The sequence below is a fragment of the Metarhizium acridum genome, assembly GCF_019434415.1.
Source record: "Metarhizium acridum strain ARSEF 324 chromosome Unknown scaffold_141, whole genome shotgun sequence".
Taxonomy (NCBI): Eukaryota; Fungi; Ascomycota; class Sordariomycetes; order Hypocreales; family Clavicipitaceae; genus Metarhizium; species Metarhizium acridum.
The window spans coordinates 1,250,830-1,263,210 of NW_027094020.1; the positions used below are offsets into that span (position 1 = coordinate 1,250,830).

The following is a 12,381-nucleotide window of genomic DNA, read 5'->3' on the forward strand; positions in this document are numbered from 1 at the left end:
TCCTTTTCCCTAGGTTGATCGTTTGTGACCTTCTGTCCGTTGCAATGGAACGCCAATCTCATCGCGTAGCAAGGGGATTTATGCCGTTGTTGACTGTCCCCGGCGCTTCGGGTTTCCTCGACCGGGTCGCTTCTTTGAAGACTTGGACTTTTGGTCTCCCGCTTCGATGAATTTGATTAATTCATCAATGCTTCGTGCATCAATCTGCGACGGCTGGGCCATGCGCTGGGACCGAGCACCAGGTTGTTGTTCCGGCGGAACGGTGGCCGGAAAGCGAATCCCCGAACGAATACGGCGAGATTCGACGTCCTTGGCATGTTTGGCAATTGACACGGCATTCTGGGTCAATTGCTCCAGCCAGCTTTCGGCTTCTTTCGTGTTCTTATCGTCTGGTCCGAGCTCACTGAGGAATATGTTGTACGACTCACGCATGCGGTTCACGGCTCCCTTTGAATCGTGGTCCAAAGCGAGAGCTTGCGCCAGCTGAAACAGCAATGTTGCGGAGTTGATGGATTGTTTGCCAAACACAGATTCACACACGCGGAGTGATTCTTCAAACCACAGCCTCGACTCATGATACTGCTTCAGGTGTTGCAACATGACGGCTGCGTTATTGATGGTTGTAATAGAGTCAGGATGGCCTGGTCCATATATGATCTTCCAAAGCACCAACGCATGCTTTGAATATGCCAAGGCTCCTCTGCTATCCCCTACCTGATGCAGAAACAAGCTCAAGTTGAGGTAGTTAAGTAATGTCTCGGCAGAGTCAATACCAACAGTGCGCTCAGCGACGACAATAGCTTTTCTGGCCAGTTCAACAGCCGCTTCCTTGTCATCCAGTTGGTAGTATAGCATTGATAAGCTGTTGTATACTCTAGCTACCTCCGGATGCAGAATTCCGTAAATCTGCTCGTGCAGCGATAGCGATTCGAGAAGAAGTTCCTGACCCAGCTTCTTCTGATTTTGGATGATTGAGAGGCGTCCGGCCTCGAGGGCTTCCTCTGCTAGAGAACTTCGTGGCGTGGAGTGTTTGATAACGGGGACTACGTCAACTACGTCGTTAGGAGAAAAGGTCATGTTCGCGGTGCTCGGCGTAGTGGCGACGATTGACGCTTCCTGGCCCTTCTTCTTTTTCTTTTTGTCCTTTGATTCTCCATTTTGCTGCCCGTTCGATGGCTTAGAAACGGCTTCAGTAGATTGATCAGAAGCCTTTGTCCTTTCGTCGAAGCTGTAGTCCTTTGCTTGGATTTGAATACCAAGTTTAAGGCAAATCTCACGTAATAGCTGGAACTTGCGAATGGTATTAAACCAGCCATCCTCCAGTTTGTATCTGAAGCGTTTGAGAACCTGTTCCTCGATGCTGGCCCGAAGCTCTTCAGGAGTGACCAGCTCAAAGGACAAATCGGAGTCAGAATAAAGAGAACTGAGCAAGGCATCAACTTCAGCCTTGGGCTTGGCGTTCATCTCATAGCCAAGCAAACAGTTAAGGAGATGTGATATACAGGAAGCCGTGAAAGGAACTGGGAGGTCCCTCAAATAGACAGCGGCCGCATGCTTGAATGAACGAGCTACCATGTCCTGTATGCAGATTTCCTGGAGGCAACGCAACCTTCCATCGGTAGCCCGAGAAGCAACCGCTCCGAGATATCGAACATTGATACCTCGTTTGTGCAATAGGCGGCTTAGAGACTGGCCATCCATTGGGAAGCTGATATCGGAGTCAGAGAGTTCCCGCAACAGGTCTGGAATCACCTGGTTACGCAAATAATTTCCGGCTTCCCGCACCTCCTTTTCATCCTCCTCAAGTTGCACCTTTTCCTCATCTGATTGAGGGACTTGGCCGCTGAAGGCATCGGGATTCAGCGAGAATTTGAAATCGGAGAGGTCAAGTTGTGTTTTAGACTTCCCTTCGTCGGAGGCTTCCTTGGACTCGTTATTAACATCTTCGTCCGCTTTCGTTCGGTCACGGCGTGCAAGTTCAGCGTCAACCCATTGCTTCATCTTGAAGCGAGCGAACGAGTCAACGAGCTCTGGTCTAAGGACGGTCATACGATGCGGATATGCCTTGGAATGTCCCTTCTCGGTCTGGAGCTTCGTTTCCTCAAGCCAATTGATGTCGTAAGGTGTGATCCGGTAAAGATCTAGGACATATTTTCGCCCATCGGTTCCCATAAGGCCTTTTGTCTCAACACTAGCCTCCAAGTCAAATCGCTTTCCGTCCTTGTCCCAGACTGGATGCTTTTTTACTTTGAGGGCCTTGGACAGCTGCGCGAACGACGCGGCGAAACGCGCGTCATCTGCAACAACATCCTTGCCATCGACGGCACCGTAGTCAATCTGGTTTTCTCCCGGCTCGCGTTGTTTGAAAATACCAGGCACAATGCTCTGGCCAACGATTCGTTTACCAAGATAGTCGACAACAACAGTAGCAGGAGCAAACAAGCCCTCAATGTCAAGCTGATTAACCAGTCTTACCCCAGCAACATCTTTTCCGGTCGCAACTCTGGCGGCTTCGTCACCGCCCTCAGATGTGAAAGTACCGACGCCGTCGGCACCAAAGGAAAAGAAAATGTTATTGTACACAAATATCTGAGCGTCTCTACCCTCCGTAGGGTTCAGAGGCGCAATCTCCCCACGTGCGACCATCACTGCGCCCTTGGTAGCAGCGTCATTGTAGTCTGCGAATAGCTTCGATATCAATCTCTCACGGAACACTCGATCTTGCACAGTCTCTTTCGGTAATTCTTTGGCTGATTGGAACTCTTCATTCCAGTCACGCAAGGTATCTGTGTTCTCAACTCCGGAGAGCAACAACGTTTCTTGGGGGCGCGTAGGGTCAGCGACATGAGCACACAAGGCTGACGTCGGCGAAGGCACTGCCCATGGTGCCGATGGAATGGCATTGGTTATTTGAAATGTTGCTAAAGGATCTCTTTGATTATTATACTCCAGCAGCTGTTGGAATGTATCTGAGAAAGAAGGTGAGATGAGACTAATGAGCTCCAGCAGAGAGTGAGCGGAGTATCCTTTAGGTGACGCTCGAGGATACGGGTCAAACTTGGCGTTTGATGACTTGTTCACAAAGAAGCCCGATACATGAGAGGTGATTTGGAATTGTTCCCCCTCATTGGTGGTGACTACAATGTAGAGCAGGTGGCCGCGTTGTCTCAAGTGGCATGGCGGAGGATTCCATGAAGAAAGAGAAACAGATTTGATCGTTTTTGGGCCGGGTTCAAAGAAGTCGGGGACAAGGTTATCCAAGGACGGAGCAGACTGGAAGTCATAATCTTTCAGGGGTGAGGCGTCTTGAGCAGCACCAGAAATTTTCTGCGCCTGCCGAGCAACGCTTTCAAAAAGCGAGAGTCCAGGGAGGACACCTTGATAAACGTCTACGCGATCACCGGCAGCACCAATGAGCTCGCGAATCCTCACAAGATGGATTCGTGCCTCCTTCTCCGTATATGGGTCTTCTATCAAACGGAACTCGGGCTCGGGTTCGAGACCGGGGATCTCGGCAATCGAAATAAAGTCGTTGATCTTGTTGCCTTGATACTCGAGATGAAAACAGGTATAGCGAAATGCTGCAGGCAAGTCGATAATGGATTGGCGGACCTCGTGGACTTGCTCCTGGGACGAGACCTAAAGCTAATATGTTACTAATGAGGTACTTTGTCCGCAGAATGTCAACTCACCATTATTTGCATCCTTGTGGCATTCGAATCGGGCAGGACGATTGACAGGTTTATTAAAGCTGAGGAATTCCATCAATTAGTAAAACTGCTGAAAACACAGACTGCAGCGCAACGGAACCATACCTTCAGCTCCATTCTCTGCTTCAGCGTCCAAATCAGACTCGGTACCGACAGCCATAGGATTGGCAGAGTCTTGGGCGGCCTCTGTGACATCGGAAAAGGTGCATTGTTAGAGAATTGGAACAAACCTAGCCTGGAATGGCCATAGTCAAACGATGGGAGAGTAACATGCCTGCACCTGTGGCCGTGGAATTCGGAACCTGTTCTCGGGCGGCCATAATTCAACACGAATGAAGAGAGGGAAGGCAGGGGGAACAAAACGTCGTACAAAATTCAGAAAAGTCTAGTCATGGAGTGTGCACCAACATCAACTCAACAGATGAGGGACAGATTTGCAAAGGGTTGATAGCTCAAGGAGGTTTTGCACGGGCTGCATCGGACCTTGGCGGGAAAAAAAAAATATGTTGGACCAGCTACTTGGACCGCAAAGTCCCGGCCAGCCGGAGCAGAAAGGCTGGCTACCCGCGGGATACATGCGGCCCTGCGCAAATGGGTGCCCAGGTGCCGTACTCACGACCCGGACCCCAGGCAAACTGCCCCAAACACTAATCCAGAAAGGGAAGAAGTCAACGTGCGAGTCGAAACCTGGCTACCTACCTAGGTACTTAAGTCGGGTACTAGTAGTATTTGTTCACAACCAACCTCTTTCTCACTCTTGCCAGGGCAGGATGGGAAGAGAACGCCGCTTTCGCGACAACCCGCGCCGTAGCGGCTGTTGACGAGCAGGAAATTCTAAATAAAGCCCACTTGCAAGTGACAAAAAGGGGAGCAAAGTTAACATTAGACCAGAACCAGAAGTATGTTTCGACGCACAAGAGGTAAATAGACAATGGAATAATATATGGCATTTTGCAAGAAGAATTCAGGCCCTCGTTGATTAAAATAGCATTGCCTTAGGTGTCTATTGACATTTTCACTGGTGTTGTCGCCATGTCAAGTCCTTGTAATTGCTTATCTACCAGGTACTTACTACCTACTTAAGTACGCGAGGCGCCCCTATTTTTAGTGATGTAAAGCTATCATAACACATATGCAGGCTTTAAAGTATCATAAGCTATTAAAAGTTTAATGTATGGAATAAAAAATCCTCAAAGCTGTCTAATTATAGCTGCTGAGGTTAGTGATGGTCAATAAAACACCCGTTGCGCTTCCTAGGTACTCGGTACCTAAGTAGGTATCTGGTAGGCAGTATATGCGCGCATGCGAGATACCAGTCCAGAACTTCCCAATGGAAAAAACCAAACCAGTCAGTACATACCTACCTAGGTACCTAGGAAGAAACCTCAGCGAGTACCAGACCATCGCTTGACCGGATGCCACCGGCAGCGGCGGCCCCATGGCCTTATGTAAGATAGATGCCCATGAGAAGGCTCCACAACTTTTGCACTCTGCTTCGTATCGGTATTAGTATTTCGCGGCTGCGAATCAAGTCAATTACCTGCCTTTTCCCGTGGTAGTGTGTAGTTCAAGCCCGAATGCTGATTGGCGCGCAGGTCAAGACGTGGACTGAGCGTCTGGGGGAACCACGCGGCTGCGTCCCGTGCGCCTGATCTCCGGTTCGAGGCAACACTGGCGTTATCTCATCAGTCTGACGTTGGTTTGTTTCTATGATTACAATCCATCATCGAAACCGACCAACGCCAGTGTTATTACTGGCCGGAACTTCACTCCTCTTATCTTCTTCTCTGTCCTTCAATTCAAGCTTGCTCATTTTCCTCCGCTATTGCTACCACATTACGGAGTGCGTTCAACTCGTTGCCCGCCAGACTTCCGGCCGCGGTAGATAAGACCAACCATGGCTTCCCGCGCCGCAGTACCCTTTCTCGTGACGATGATGCTCGTCACAGGAGTGTGCAACACACTTCTCACGAAATATCAGGTGAGTGTTTTTGTCATTTTTCATTCGAAATCCCCATGCCACACTCTTACATTGACTTGACAGTCGCTGATATGATGTGTAGGATAACCAATGCGTGCGGAATTGTCATGGGAAAAGACCCCAACTCTTTGAGCAGCCGGTGCTCCAAACGGCGCAGATGTTCGTAGGCGAGATGGGGTGCTGGCTCGTCATTGCACTGATGGCTGCGTATCGGCGCATCGTCTCTCGACCGTCCCCCGAGGAACGCGGCTACGAAACTGTCAACACCACTGATAATGCAGAACATGAAGAGCAAAGAAACAGGCCCAAGCCAGACGGGGATTGTCCGTCCGTCCTCCGAGGATTCCGCGTCATTCTCCTGGCGCTTCCTGCAATTTGCGATATCTGCGGTACCACCCTTATGAATGCAGGACTACTCCTCGTTGCTGCATCCATCTATCAAATGACTAGAGGTGCCCTTGTATTATTCGTCGGTCTCTTCAGCGTCATGTTTCTCCGTAGACATCTTTATCTATTCCAATGGCTCTCTCTCGTTGGCGTTGTGTTAGGTGTCGCTATCGTGGGCTTAGCTGGGGCTATCTGGCCTGATGAGAAACAAATATCCCAGAATGGTGGCAGCTCTGTCGTTGATGACGGTTCCAGTGGAGGACTTTCAGGCGCCGCAAGAGCTGTCATCGGGGTACTCCTAATAGCTGGAGCTCAGATATTTACAGCAACACAATTCGTGCTAGAGGAATGGATGCTGGAGAACTCGACCATCGCGCCGATCAAGGTCGTCGGCTGGGAAGGTATCTTTGGTTTCTCGTTCACACTCTTGGTTATGGTTGTCATGCACTTCCTGGTTGGGCGTACAGAAACTGGGCGCTATGGCCCATTTGACATAGCCGAGGGTATTCGACAAATGTCCCAACCAAAGATTTGGATCTCTAGCGTTCTGATTATGATCAGTATTGGGTGAGCCTGCTCTGAAGCCATACGCCAAATGATTTGATTTGTCGACTAAAACTTTTTGCGTTCTACAGTGGTTTCAACTTTTTTGGCCTGTCCGTCACACGTAGTGTCAGTGCGACCTCTCGATCGACCATTGATACCTGTCGAACGCTCTTCATTTGGATCGTCTCACTGGGACTTGGCTGGGAGTCATTCAAGTTCCTTCAAATCGTTGGGTTTGCGCTGCTGGTATATTCGACTTTTGTATTCAACGGGATTGTACAACCTCCACTGGAGAGTTTGCGCATCAACGAGGAGGTGGAGGAACTGCTCCCTGAGGAACCCATCGAACACCAGTAACTTGTTGTTTTAATGCAATGTTCCTCGAGGGCCATGAGCGCAATTGTCTGGTTTGGTAGCTGGAATACTGTATAGATTTCAGAGAATCTATTTATCGTGCCATGTAATTCATCGCTCCTAAGTACAAATTCTCATTTAGAAGTCTTCACGTCAAAACCCACGATGGTCACTATTCATCCTTGCAGCTCTAGACGCGTGACGTCTTGAGTGTCCTGTAAACCAAACTTGAATATCGCAAATTTCAACCCTGCGAAGAATGTCATCATTTCACAGCGCTGATCAGGTTTCCCGACAACATACAATTACTAATGTTGCATGTCGCTACTCAAGCACTGTGCGTAGTGGCTACTGGTCTCCCCCATCCAACACACTCGCTGGACATGGAACGAAATGCTGTCTTCTCAAGTTACATTACAGAGAAGCTCTGCTTCGAGAATAAACTTTCCCTCTTTGTACTTTTCGGAGGTTTCGTAAGCCTTGTCATATTTCCAGCCCACTGTTTCCTTGCACTGACGACAAGTAATATCGCGAACCATATGCCTACCGGTCGTCATGTTGCGCTCACTTGGCTCACCGGCCTCAATGTTCACAACGGTATGGAACAGGTAGGCCTTGCCATGCTGACCGCGAAAATTCTATCGTCATATCTCGGTTAGCACATTCAGCTTGCGGCATGTCATTGACGCAAAAGGAGCCTTTCATTCTGCAATGCTCGCAGACCTTACTTGGCTCTTGCTCGCGGTAGAACCAGGTGCTGGTCATTCTGGAAGTAAGTGGGACTGTAGGAATCCACATACTCGACTTATGATATCCTCATGATTTGCCAAATGGGTCTTGCAGGTCTTGCAGCCGTATATCTTGTTGCTATTTAGATACGTGTTGTATGAAAGACCCATGTCGCCAGATCTGTGTGTGTCTAGGGGTACGATGTGGAGAAGGAGTTGGTTTGAAAGCGAAGGAGGTTGATAAAAGTGGTTGAGGGGTTTGTGTAACACTGTGGGTTGTAGCAGGTCGTTTCGGTGAACTCGTGACGTTTCAATGTAGATTCCTCCAGGCACTACCTAGGTACGTCGGCAGTCCACGAACCGAGCGTGGGTGACCACTGACCAGGACGGCTTGCTGAACCTCGAAGTTTGAACGAAATGCGCGGCAGTGAAAAATGCGGCAGGCTGTGAGGGTAGCGAAAAGCGCAAGAACTCTAAGAAAAAAACGAAAAAGAAGTGCCTCTATCCTGCCCGATTTGATTGATATGTGGGATGAATGTGGTGTTTGTCTTGGACTGCACTCCCTCGTTGGCAGACGTGACCCTCCATGTCAGCACTGGTCAGGCGGAACGCCGTACTGGGGTAAGTGGCGGGCCCAATGGCTAATATCCCAGCCTGTCCAAGGTACGGAGTACCCAGGTACTTGCTAAGTATCTGGTGACGGAGGCGATTGCGCAATTAGGATAGGTCGCAATCACTAAATCTGCACTTTGTTTTTAGAGATATCTGGATCAACCGAGAAGTCCAGTATTGCGGTTGGCGTCTTGAGCATTCTGTAATCAAAACATTCCTAGTCTTGACATTCGAGGCGGCAAAACTACCTGACCTACCTACCTACCTAGGTACCTAGGTAGGCAGGCAGCTATGGTCATGCCCAGTACGGAAGCATAGGAATGCATTGGCATGGTTCACGAAATGAGACGAAGAGTGTTGAAATATAATGACGGCATTATCCAACCATACTTAGGTCATATATATTTCAATAGGTATCCTCCTGGCAATCAATATACGAAACCACCCAAGAACGCCAGCCAGTCAACAACCCGAAGTGGTCGGCAAGATATGACTCACTTGAATAGTTACAGTCATTCTTTGCCCCTTTTTCTCCTGGAGTCGAGATTCTTATCCTGAATGTTGTTGAAGTGCCAGATACCTTGTTCCCTGTCGCGCTCTAAACGTTCTATATCTGCCTGGCTAACTGGCACCCCTTCTATACTCTTAACAGTCTTGCCTTCTAGGAACATAATGAATCCTCCAATTCCGGCAACCCCGCAGCCAAGACCAACAAATAAGCCGGTAGCCCAGCTTGGGCGGTTATACCGGTTCATACCCCACATGAATCCAGAGAGAACGCATTGCAGAAACGTGTTGGCCACCATAAGCCAGATAACCAAATCTAACTTCCAAACCAATGTTGGCCGGGCTCGGACTCCGGTTAGAGGAGCCTCGGGAATCTTGGTTTCGGGAAATGGTATTGCAAAGCGCGAGATCGACTGAAACTCATCTCTGTCAACATTTCGGGGTCCAACGGCTGGCGGTAATTCGTTTGAACCTCTCAGCCGAAACCACCCCCGGTGAATGCCAGCCAGTCGCCGAAGAGCCTCTTTCTTTTTCTCTAGTCGGTATTGTAACAGGAAATATAGATCTCTAAACCGCCAGGGGGCAAGTCCAAATCCAGTGATACAGAATAGGGCGTTGAGGATCTGCGAGTCGACCTCGATCCACTTGCGACGTGGTGAATTGATGTCGTTGCAAGAAGGGTAGCACATGGCAGGAGCTGCAGAGCTTGGTTAGTGCATGTTACCTGGAAACCGATATTGAAGGTGCTCTTACAGGCATTACAAAGGAGCAGAAACAGCATTCCGCCCCATGCAACCACATTCAAGCCGTAGATAGTGACGGCAAACCCTACAGGCGTGAAGAAATAGTTCCAGAACGCAAGGAGACCGAGCGTTATCGACTCGCCAAACGAGTGTTTCGGAGGGAAATGATAGCCGTTTGGAAACGGCGCCGCAGAAGGGGGCTCGCCCTCGTATTTGGCTTCTGTCTGGATACCTGAGCTACCATCGTTCTTGCTTTCTGCGCGACCTTCCTCGGAAACAGGATGAACTGGGGTGGATTGCAGGGCATTTTCACCGGGAACAGCTGGCTGGGCCTTAGCCAAACCAATCGAACTAGAAACAGGTCGAGGGCCAGCCTGACGTGAGAGGATGGACGAGGCTATTCCACCTGTTGCTGCAAAGAAGCCTTCTGGCAGCTCAGACTGCTCAAAGCTTCGGGATACACGTCGCAGGCGTCCACTCAGAGATGATGATGCAGCAGGACGATTTTCCCTCATGTTCTTTGATCCATCGGCACTTGGAGATTGCGCAAGTTCTATCGGCGAGCCTTGCTCGATTGGGGGGAACGACTCAATGTCCGCGGTGTTCTTTCTGGCGCCGGACATGGTCGGCCGTTCGAAGGCTGTTGCCGATGGCAAAATGGTGGGTATTGGAACTCTCTCGTGACTTTGAGCGCAAGACTTTGGTAGAATTTCGCGTCACTGTGAGTTATGCTGGCGATGGTAGGGTCGTTATATCGCCAACTTCCTAGAAATAGAGTCGAAGGTGACTGCCGGTGGAGAGATGTCGGGAAACAAGAGATGGATGACCTAGGACAAAGGAATATCCAAGTACGGAGTAACATGTTGGGGAGCATGGAGCAAGCGCCAGCAACCAGACTTAATCTTAAGGCCCTAGTTAGGCCCTGATCTAAACCGCGACGGAACGTCAGCCGGCTAAAGAAGAGATTTGCGCCACTAAACTACATATGTATAGTGGGGGGTTTTCCCTCATACCGTTGACTCCACCACGTCTTTAGTTGATCTTGCTAACTACTAGCAGCATGATAATGTGTTCAGCACGTTTTGGCGGATAACTTAAGTACTTTTAGCTCATAAGTTAGTGGTAGAATTGGCTAAAAGCTTGGCATTTAAGCTTTTTATAGGGATCTAAGCGGTCCCTGCTAGCTTAGTACATTATGAACAGGGGGGTCGCAGTGTTTTATAAATGATGTGGGTTTCGTCCATAACTTTATGTGTAAATCCCTTATTAAAAATGGGTAAGCGCCATAATTGTGCGTGTTATGCAGTGTTTTCAGCCGGCTGCAGGGCCGTAACAAGCATCCCCTCTGTGGCTGGGCCCATTCAGCTGCCGGTGTCGGAATTTACTAGCAATTAGTACGGAGTAAGTAAGTACAGTCCCCCCCCTGAATGTTTCTTCATGCGTGACCTAATAGGGGGGGTAATAACCAGAGCATTGACAAGAAAACTACATTTTCAATTTTCAAAAAAGCTTAAATAATTAATAATAAATCTAATAAAATACTTGAATTATAATAATAAATACATAAATTAGCTAATATTATAACCAATCAGCTCACATAAAAAAGTGGGTCCTTCTAGCTTATTATAAGCTTAAAAACTAGATTATGTAATTTTCTAAAAACACACTACACTACACTATACTATAAAAACTACATTTTGTAGTTTTTACAGTTCTAGGCTTATAAGAGCTTATAAGGACCCACTTTTTATGTGAGCTTATAGTAGAAGATTTATACTATTTATCCGTAAAACTTATAATCTTATAAGTATTTTATTAGATTTAATATAAATTTTTATATTTGAAATTACAAAAACTACAAAACTACAAAACTACACTACAGTTAATGCTCTGGTAATAACCAATAAAAAATAATTTTATAAGAGAAAGGTGGGTATTAAAAGTACCTGAGATTTCCCGAGATTTTTTTAGTAAGTTAAGGTCTTTATCGTAAACCCTGTAAGCCTTCTTAACATATTACCACTTAAAATATGTAGATTATAGATAGTGTATTACCCCCTGCTTATAGCTACCCTGTCAGGTCACTCGTGTAGAAACATACAGGGGGGGGGATTGTACAAAAGTTGGGGGCCCGGTATTAGGCGTCGCAGCCACAGCCAGCCACAAAAAGGGTCAACGGTGCCTTGTTAACTAACTACCTAGGTAGGGCCGACATTAAACCCCATGTGCCACCTTGCACCTGCCCACACACGGTGACACACCGAACCACCAGACTCGACACTACGTACGTAGGTGTCGCACGGCAAACGGGCATCACAGCTAGATTACTCCGTACACATTAATGATACATGTAAAAGCCTTGGTTAAGCTACAAAAGAGAGAATTGTGTGCGCCCTTGAAAAGGGGCGCTCGGCTCCACGACTGCTGCGCGCGTTATCTAATTTCCGTGCGCATTACGTGGCCTTCTGCCCATATGGCTAGTGGGCTTGTTGTGCCGTGCGACACTACGTGCGCGGCCACTGTTTCTGGTGACAGCACAACTATCACAAGACAGGTCCGAAATTATCACCATTTATTAAAAGTTTAATATATTAGGTAAACAAATTTAAATTAGCTATCTTATCATAGTTAATAGCCGGAGGACGGTCACCAGAAAACCTCTTAGCGCGCTAATAAGTACTCAGCCATTCCCTTGAACTCCTGGGTAGTTACTGTGCGATTGACCACCTACACATCGATTAATGTTGAAGCTTGAGATGTGGCATGGTGAGCCAAGCAAACCTGATTATTGCTCTCTGTTCTCTCCGTAGACA

General features: G+C 48.1%; 4 protein-coding genes across 4 annotated transcripts; 1 reads left to right on the plus strand and 3 right to left on the minus strand.

The window, feature by feature from the left end:
• Nucleotides 1-78: 78 nt before the first annotated feature.
• On the minus strand, nucleotides 79-3,870 carry CLU1_1 (Intracellular distribution of mitochondria; the record flags this gene model as incomplete). Its single annotated transcript, XM_007814626.2, has 3 exons — nucleotides 79-3,639; nucleotides 3,693-3,751; nucleotides 3,816-3,870. 3 exons carry the CDS (start codon nucleotides 3,868-3,870, stop codon nucleotides 79-81), a joined length of 3,675 nt encoding a protein of 1,224 aa, XP_007812817.2.
• A 1,371-nt stretch (nucleotides 3,871-5,241) lies between these two features.
• Nucleotides 5,242-8,243, plus strand: J3458_009037 (uncharacterized protein). The gene is made up of 3 exons (XM_007814625.2): nucleotides 5,242-5,691; nucleotides 5,774-6,645; nucleotides 6,714-8,243. Exons 1-3 carry the CDS (start codon nucleotides 5,608-5,610, stop codon nucleotides 6,979-6,981), a joined length of 1,224 nt encoding a protein of 407 aa, XP_007812816.2. The 5' UTR covers nucleotides 5,242-5,607; the 3' UTR covers nucleotides 6,982-8,243.
• Nucleotides 7,383-7,877, minus strand: J3458_009038 (uncharacterized protein; the record flags this gene model as incomplete). The annotated part of the gene is made up of 2 exons (XM_066119528.1): nucleotides 7,383-7,616; nucleotides 7,779-7,877. The coding sequence occupies 2 exons, from the start codon at nucleotides 7,875-7,877 to the stop codon at nucleotides 7,383-7,385; spliced, it is 333 nt and encodes a 110-aa protein (XP_065975323.1).
• Nucleotides 8,244-8,477: 234 nt separating the features above from the next.
• Nucleotides 8,478-10,441, minus strand: J3458_009039 (uncharacterized protein). Its single transcript, XM_007814624.2, has 2 exons — nucleotides 9,579-10,441; nucleotides 8,478-9,522 (listed from the first exon to the last, which is right to left on the minus strand). The coding sequence occupies exons 1-2, from the start codon at nucleotides 10,189-10,191 to the stop codon at nucleotides 8,831-8,833; spliced, it is 1,305 nt and encodes a 434-aa protein (XP_007812815.2). The 5' UTR covers nucleotides 10,192-10,441; the 3' UTR covers nucleotides 8,478-8,830.
• Nucleotides 10,442-12,381: the final 1,940 nt, after the last annotated feature.